General features: G+C 48.3%; 1 protein-coding gene across 1 annotated transcript in view; it reads right to left on the bottom strand.

Moving 5' to 3' along the window:
- Nucleotides 1-2,094: 2,094 nt before the first annotated feature.
- Nucleotides 2,095-8,689, bottom strand: part of CACNA1F (calcium voltage-gated channel subunit alpha1 F) — a 287,992-nt gene continuing 281,397 nt past the window's right edge. Inside the window, exons 48-49 of the mRNA XM_077472367.1 lie at nucleotides 7,239-7,508; nucleotides 2,095-5,045 (exon numbers count right to left, since the gene is read on the bottom strand). Of these exons, the coding sequence (XP_077328493.1) occupies nucleotides 4,758-5,045; nucleotides 7,239-7,508 (558 nt within the window). The 3' untranslated portion in view covers nucleotides 2,095-4,757. The remainder of the gene's footprint in view (nucleotides 5,046-7,238; nucleotides 7,509-8,689) is intronic.

The following is an 8,689-nucleotide window of genomic DNA, read 5'->3' as shown; positions in this document are numbered from 1 at the left end:
CACATTCCCTGTCTTTCAGACTTACCTGATCCCCGCCGCAGGACTGCTGGAAATAATCACAGGCAGATCCAGCCTTCACCCATCACGGCGGGCCGTGTCATGCCAGACCTTCAAGGACCGGATCCCCTTTCATGGGTCCACTCCCTTGGACCTGTACAGTACCACTGCCGGAAAACTCTTTGGCTGTATTAACATGCCCAAGGTGCCGGATCTCAGGCTCCAGCTCTCAAAAGAAAAGCATAACAGGCAAAATCCTTGTTTCTTCTTGTACGAGGCCCGGGTACCATCAATTTGGCTTTCAAGCGCTTTAGATGGAAGCGTTTGCACAGCCCCTTGATCCCGCCAGGGATTACTTAGCGGAACTCTCTTAGCACTACATCAGCCGTGGCCAACACCTTAGACACTGGCAAAAAAAACTGAGATACTCCCGTTATGGGAGGGGCACTTCCTGTTTCCTTTTTGGTTAGACCAGTGTCCATTCACCTAAAGGTGGCCTATAAGCTATTACTATGGTGCTCTGTGTCCCATGATGTACGATAAAGAAAGGTTGAGAAAAGATGAGCTAGTGCTCATTATTTTCAGAACCAACACCACTTGTCAGAGCCAGCTACAGGGCACCAACAATCTTTTTTTTACAGTTTTCAAGAGTGCCATTCTGACCACAACTAAAGGAGGGGCATTCTTCTTACAGGCCAGTGGCCACCATTGAATTCGTTTTAGCAGGTGTTCCTAGAGAAATTTATTTCAAGGGTTCCAATGGGGTAAGAACAGGGGCGTAACTATAGGGGGTGCAGCAGTCGCGACCGCAACCAGGCCCTGTGATGCAGGGGGCCCATGCAGCCCCCTCTACATATGGCCAGCAGCAGCATAGGCAGCTAGGGGTACCAGTGCACCATGCACACAGGTGGTGGAGGTGGAGGGTGACTAGCAGAGCTCCATGCTCGACTATCGCACTGGCTGCTCTTTAGTTGTGCATTCCCCGCATGACCTGTGTCCTCGGCCGGCTCCTCAGAGTACCCCTCTCCTGCTCCATGCATTGCCGCTCAGTCCGATGTCTGTTATCCCCAGCCAGAGTCCCGCCCCCCCTGAGTCCGGCCCACACTGCACTGCATACTTCTCCCGGGTAAACAAACTTTAAGCACACAGATGCAGTGCAGCCCTATGAGAGCCCCCCAGAGGACACTGCAGGCTTGTCTGCCAGCCCCCCTCCTACCCCGTCATACACAGATGATGAAAGGTCTTTCTGGGAGATATGCTGATCACCCGTCCAGCACACTGGATGGAGCCCAGGCCAACATGGATGAGTGTGCGAGCTACAGCTTGGTCATGGTGAGTGAGAAGACCTCATCCCCCACACACTATTACATACCCCCTCCATCTCCCCCTTCTCACGTGGGGACAGGGACCCGTTCTCACCTGGGGTCAGTAACTTCATCTGCCCTGGAGAAAAGGACCTCATCTCTTCTGGGGACGGGGACCCCATCCTGCCTAAGGACTGTCCCCCAATGGGGCACCTACAAATTTTAAAACTAATAGGCCAAAAAACTACTGATACCAGTGGTGGAACTACAGGGCTCACAAAGGTCATACCTGGTACCACGCCCTGGAGTTCCACCATCGGACTCGGAGGGAAGGGCCCTGGCTGGGGTTCAGGGGGGCCCTTTATGGTTTCTTGCATCGGGGCCCTGAAGGTTCTAGTTACGCCACTGGGTAAGAAGGTTGGGAAAGTCTGATATCGAGCTCATTAGTTGCAGAACAATAGCCACTTGTTAGAGCCAGCTACAGGACACCAACAATCTTTTTTGAAGTCTTCAGGAGTGGCATTCTGACCACCACTGTATGAGAGGCATTCTTTGTTCTGGCCACCAATGAATTGGTTTTAGCAGGTGTTCCTAGAGAAAACATTTTAAGGTTTTCTCTGGGGTAAAAAGGTTGTGGAAATGCTGATCTAGAGCTTATTTCAATTCTCAATTTTTCCCACAACCAATTTCAATATATATATATATATCACCCAAGAAGCAAAGTGCTAAAGAAAAGCAGTTTCCATCTGTATGTAGATATAAAGAAGAGACAGACAATACCAGATCCTTTTATTTAATTTTTTTAATAAATGAAAATTCCTATTTACAGTTTTAAAAAAATTAGAAAATAATAGATAAACATAATAAATTATTAATTACCAAAACTGTCTGCATTATCAATGCAGGGACATTAACTCCTACGTTAACCTCCTGGTTTTTCACTGCATTGTAGGAAAGCTAAAGCCTGCATAGAAAAATATGTTGTATGTTCACAAATAAATGTGTTTAGGTAATATTAGGAAACCAAAATCCCTACTTTGTATTCGACTGTAAAAGAATTAAAGACATCGAACTAGAAAAAAAAATAATATGCAGTTGGTTGATAAAATTTTAATTTTAGTGGAAGCCTTATAATGTGGGTGTTTACCCAGAGCTTTCTAGATGCACAAACTTGTCAGATTCAGGAAGAATTGACAGCAGCACATATCTCCAGAACCTCTAGTTACTATATATACACAGGTCTAGACTGTTGTTAGGGCACATAGGCCAGAGGCTAGGGTGTCAGGACTGCTAGAAACTTTCATAGTATAGCTGATAAACTGAATTTTCATGTATGGCCACAAGTTGGTCACACTTGACCATCACAACCACTATCTGGCTGAAGGTTTGTGGATGTCCCTCCACATTACTGGTTGAGGTGTCTACACTAGGATTTTATTACTTCGACAACATACAAAGGCATTTTAGACAACTGTGTGCCTGCAACCCTTTTGGCAATAGGTTGGGGGAAGACCCTTTTCTGTTCCATCACAACTGTATACAAAGCCAGCTTCATAAAGACATGGTTTGACCAATTTGGTGTGGAGGGACTCTAGTGTCCTGCACTGTGCCCTGACTTCAACCCTACTGAAAACCATTGGGATCAGGTCCTCCCATCCAACATCAGGGCCTGACCTCAACCCTACTGAACATCTTTGGGATTAGGTCTTGCTATTAGGGTAGAAGACTTGTTATTACATACAAGCATCCAGCATTGTCTTTAGTATAGCTACTTGTGGACCATTGCACGGTTTTACCAATTTGGTGTGGAGGGACTCTAGTGTCCTGCACTGAGCCCTGACTTCAACCCTGCTGAAAACCTTTGGGATCAGGTCTTCTCATCCAACATCAGGGCCTGACCTCAACCCTACTGAACATCTTTGGGATTAGGTCTTGCTATTATGGTATAAGGCTTGTCATTGTACACAAGCATCCAGCATTGTCTTCAGTATACCTCCACGTGGACCACTACTGGTGGTTCCTTGATATTATGGTAGAAGACTTGTCATTGTAAACAAGCATACAGCATTGTCTTCAGTATACCTCCTCATGGACCACTACTGGTGGTTCCTTGATATTATGGTAGAAGACTTGTAAATGTATACAAGCATCCAGCATTGTCTTCAGTATACCTCCTCATGGATCACTACTGGTAGTTCCTTGATATTATGGTAGAAGACTTGTCATTGTATACAAGCATCCAGCATTGCCTTCGATATATCTATTTGTGGACCATTACTGGTGGTTCCTTGCTATTAAAGCGGGATTCCACCCTAAAGTGGAACCTCCGCTGATCGGATCCCTCCCCCCCTCCGGTGTCACAATTGACACCTTTCAGGGGGGAGGGGGGTGGAGATACCTGTCAAAGACAGGTATTTACACCCACTTCCGGGCATAGACTCCCGTGGGAGTCTACGCCATTTCCTGCCTGCTGGGACACACATGGGTCCCAGAGACAGCGCAGAGATTTCCTATTGCGCGGTGCAACTCACGCATGCGCAGTAGGGAACCGGGAAGTGAAGCCGATTCGTTTCACTTCCTGATTCCCTCACCTAGAATGGTGACGGCAGCAGCCGAGGGCCGAGCTATCGATCGACCTAGGCATCGCTGGAACCCGGGACAGGTGAGTGTCCATTTATTAAAAGTCAGCAGCTGTAGTATTTATAGCTGCTGGCTTTTAATATTTTTTTTTTGGTGGAATCCCTCTTTAAGGTAGATGGCTTGTCATTGTACACAAGCATCTATCATCGTCTTCAATATATCTACTTGTGGCCTATTACTGGTGGTCCATTGCTATCAGCATACAGCGCTTGTCTATTTCCTTCTTTAGTAAACATACTGGTCTTTCCACTTCTCTTAGCAGATTGTTCATTGATGACCTGCAGGCGTTTCTTCTAACTAGGTATTTATGCTCGATCACCATATGTTGCCATCATACCTTGCAGCAATAGGAACCCGACAGAAGTTCTAACCCTTCCCTACTCTATTCAAAACAAAAAGCTGTACTGTTTTGCCTATGCAGATGAAGTATGAAGCTTGAAAATTACAAAGCTACCACCTCATGGCCAGGAAACAGAATACAAGTGCATATGAGGGACATTAAGGGACATATAGTTGGCTCCATTGGTGTTTCCCAAATTTTTTCTACAAGAATGACCAACAATGCATGTTTTGCAGCTTACATAAACACTGAAAGGTTATTTGTTTCTTAGCAGTGTTATGAGGTGTATGTGTAGATCAACAAAACATGCACTGTTGGTGGGACATGATGACAGATTTAGAAGTTCTAGATGAAGTAGCAAGGCAAGCTAGTGTACTTTGGCTCCATTGTATGGCTGGAGCTTAGCTAGTTGTCCATATTTGCTAAATAACATTAGTGTTGCTTTGGCTAGGCTCCCTCTCAGAAGGAATAGAGTCTCAGAATGAGGACACACAAGCCATCTCATCTCGCAGCTCTTCCTCATCTCTACAGTGCACAGATTCTTCATCGCTGTAAAAAAGCCCTTGTCCCATCATGTCCTCTCCACCAGGTTGTCCAGTGGTGCTCCCAGCCCAGCTGCCTTTACGGCTCTGGCTTAGAAGGTCACTGGCCGCGCTCTCCATTTCGTCGATGGTCATATGACAGGCGTCTGCAATCTCCCTTTTAGCAAACGCAACAAACTTGGGGTCTCGTGCATAGAGCCCCAGCCCTTCGGATATCAAGACCTATGAAAAGACAAATGAATAATTCGCAATGAAAACTCAGCCTTTTAAGAAGGACATTTTTCTTTTTAAATTCAGGTTCACTTTCAGATAAATCTAGTAGAGAAAGTGTGGTGATAGCAAGGTGGATTTAAACAAACCAAAAATACTGTCACTAAACAAAGGCCAAGCATGGCAGGACCTTCTTAACCCCCCCCCCCCCCCCCCCAAAAAAAAAACCTGTATGTCCTACGTCCATCCCAAAACCCCAAAAATTAACTTTTTTGTTCTCATAAAGATCCCTCCTCTTTGCCTCTGGGCAAGAGTTGGCATATGAGGCACCCTAATTTCCACCTCTACTAGGCTTTCCATACTTGCCCTCTTCTTAGTTAGTCTCTGGAGCTTGGTCTAGATGCAATTCGAATCTTTACCTTCCTCTTCTCTTTACCAGTGGTTGCAAGGTATGGTGGACCAGTTTCTAAAAGTATAGTGGTGGAACCCTGGCCAAATCCCAGGGGAAGTATGCCCAGAAGGGGGAGGAAGAGCCCATGAATATTCTTAGGAATGGCAGCAGAGTGTAGAGTACAACCTAAAATTGTGGTGCTACCTGCCCCCCCCCCACAGGAGCCTCTGGTATTTGGACCTATTTCCCTCCACTCACAAGATGCAAAACTAGGCATGGGGCTCTATTTAGGATTTGTATTGGGAACAGGAATTTGGATAGGGATGGCGAGCGTGGGATACCCCAAACTGTAGAACTTGAGGGCTGCTAGGCTTCTAGCTGCTCTGGATAAAATATGCAGGCTGTATTGCACATCCTAAGACTGCATTGTACTTCGCCCAGACCATCTGGCTGTAATGCACAGCTCCTGGCTGCACTGAGCACACTTTGGCAGTATTGCATGCTCCTGGCTACACTGTACTGGCTTGTAGGATAAATCATCCCACAACCACTTTACCTCCTTATAGCAGGATCAAATACTCACTCAGTCTCAGAATAGTGAAACTTCCTGAAACCTGCTCTCCTGGTTCTATACAGACTCTAAACCAGGATTTCTTCGGTATCCCCCCCAGCTAAGCCTAGCTGGGACCTCTCTGTCCTCACAGGACTCCTCAGCTTCCTCCCCCTCTCTCTGCCCCAGGGGCAGAGCCTCCAGCACCGAGGTCTCCTCCAGAAGGCTGGACCTTGGAACTCTGCTGCCAGGCCCTCAGAATATTTATGGGCTCTCCCGCAACCTTCTGAGCACACTTCCCCTCAAATTTCCCCTCCGAGTACACACATCCCTGCACTTCAGACCCCCCCCCCCAGCACAAATCCCTCCTTCTAGCACAAATCCCCCCCCCCCAAAAAAAATCTGGCACTAATCTGCATGCTTACCCCTAAGCATGAATTCCCTCTCCTCCCAGTACAAATCCGCCCCCCTCCCAGCACAAATATTTGCCCACTCATTAGCTCAAATACCCCACCCACGCAAAAAAAAAATCGCCCCTCCTAGCACAAATTCCCCTCAAATTTCCCCTCCGAGTACACATATCCCTCCACTTCAGACCCCCCCAGCACAAATTCGCCCTTATAGCGCACCCCCCCCCAAAAAAAAATTCTCTTCCTAGCACAATTACCTCTCAATCATCCCTACTAGCACACCCCCCCCCCACCAAAAAAAATAGTTTCCCCTCCCCCTTTACCATATCAACTCTTCTAGCATGAATTGCCCAAATTCCCCCTCCAAACACAAGTCCTCTTCTCCAACCCCCCCCCCCGAAACACAAATCCCCCAAAATCACCACTCCTAGCACCCCCCCCCCCCCTCCAAACTTTCCCTGCTAGAACAATTCTTACCCCTTTGTCGCCCCCCCAATACCCCCTCCCAACACAAATCCCTCAATCTCCTCAAAGCGCCCCCACCTCACATGATATCACGGTGCCCAGTGCAGCCACCCCCCTTCTGTCCACTCCTTGTCCCGGCAATACACAGTAGGTCCTTTCAAAGACAAAAAAAAAGTATCCACATGTCTCAATATTCTGATTACTGGTACTATCCATACGATGGTGCTCATTGAGGCCTCCAAGCCAAGCTGAGGGGTCTGCTGGCTTTGGAACCTGTATGGCGTACCAATCCAAAGGATGGGAAGCAGAGAATTTTTATTTTACGAGGGGGGCAAAAAAAAGAAAAAAACAAGTACAGTCTGCTTTGGAAAGCCGCTGACCCTACTTACCGCCTCTACCAGGCTGTCCGCACTCCCCCTCTTCTCGGTCAGTCTCTGCCCGGGAACGCAGAGCTGGGTGTAGGTGCAATAAGGAGTCTTGCCCTCCTCCTCCCTATACCAGTGAGAGCAAGGGATGGTGGGCATGCTGCTGTCTTCTTCCACCAGGATAAGTGGGGCGTAGAGGAGGCGGCCGCGTTTTGGAGGGTTGGCCCAGGAGTTGGAACCGCCGCCGTTAGATTGGTAACTTGACCTTTGCCAGGAATCCGAACTTCCATAAACCTGAGGGAGCAGATTAGAGGATTACACTGAATAGGCACAGAGCTGTATAAAATGAGCGGGGCAGCAACACATTAAAAATGCAGATAAACATGCGTTGTAGCAATGCACACTAGGGCGTGGTCACATGACCAGGAGCCTATCCCGCTGGTTCCTGGTCATCATGTCTATGACAGCTCGGTCACTGTGCTGGGAGCAACACAGGAACCTCAGCCATTCATGGACGCATACACTATATTGTCAAAAGTATTGTAACGCCTGTCTTTACACACACATGAACTTTAATGGCATCCCCGTCTTAGTCCGTAGGGTTCAACATTGAGTTGGCCCACCCTTTGCAGCTATAAAAGCTTCAACTGTTCTGGGAAGGCCGTCCACAAGGTTTAGAAGGGTGTCTATGGGAATGTTTGAACCAGTGGCGGCTGGTGCTCCAAATTTTTTTTGGGGGGGGGGGGGGGGGGGGGGTGCAAACAAAAAAAAACCCCATCAAACGCTGCCACTGTGCCCCAAATGCTGCCACTGTGCCCCGTGTGTGCTGACACTGTGCCCCGTGTATGCTGACACTGTGCCCCGTGTGTGCTGACACTGTGCCCCGTGTGTGCTGACACTGTGCCCCGTGTGTGCTGACACTGTGCCCCGTGTGTGCTGACACTGTGCCCCGTGTGTGCTGACACTGTGCCTGGCACCTTGTCTCTTCTGTGCAGCGGGTGACGGCAGCAGGCGGCGAGTGATGTCCGGTGTCCTTCAAATCCGGCCCTGATGTCTTCTTCTGCACTCCTCCTCTCGTCTTCTGCAATGATTGGACGCCTTGTAGGCGTCCAATCACAGCGCCTGTGATTTCAGCCAATCAGATGACAGGTAACACAGACCCGGCAACCTGATTGGCTGAGAGGCGGGTCAGTGTTAGGAAAGTGATGCAATTGCTTCTCTAACACAACACTGTGTAAACAGCGAACGCACAGCCGTGCACCCGCTGTTTACCCCTTTGGAAGCCTATTAGAGCCCACAGCTCTAATCAAGACGCCTATCAGAGCCGACAGCTCTAATCAGGCGCTTCCAAAGAAACCCCGCCGCTGTAACTCAGATGCCCGGCGCCCGACAAGACACCATGTTTTACTGCACCAGGTGACAGCAACCCTAGCGATGCCATTGGCTAGACACCCATTTAAACCCTTTCATCATCC

Source organism: Lithobates pipiens, unplaced genomic scaffold (assembly GCF_037356315.1).
Source record: "Lithobates pipiens isolate NorthernLeopardFrog02 unplaced genomic scaffold, aLitPip1_a1.2 Scaffold_1, whole genome shotgun sequence".
In the NCBI taxonomy this organism is placed as follows: domain Eukaryota; kingdom Metazoa; phylum Chordata; class Amphibia; order Anura; family Ranidae; genus Lithobates; species Lithobates pipiens.
This window is presented reverse-complemented; position numbering and strand designations above follow the sequence as displayed.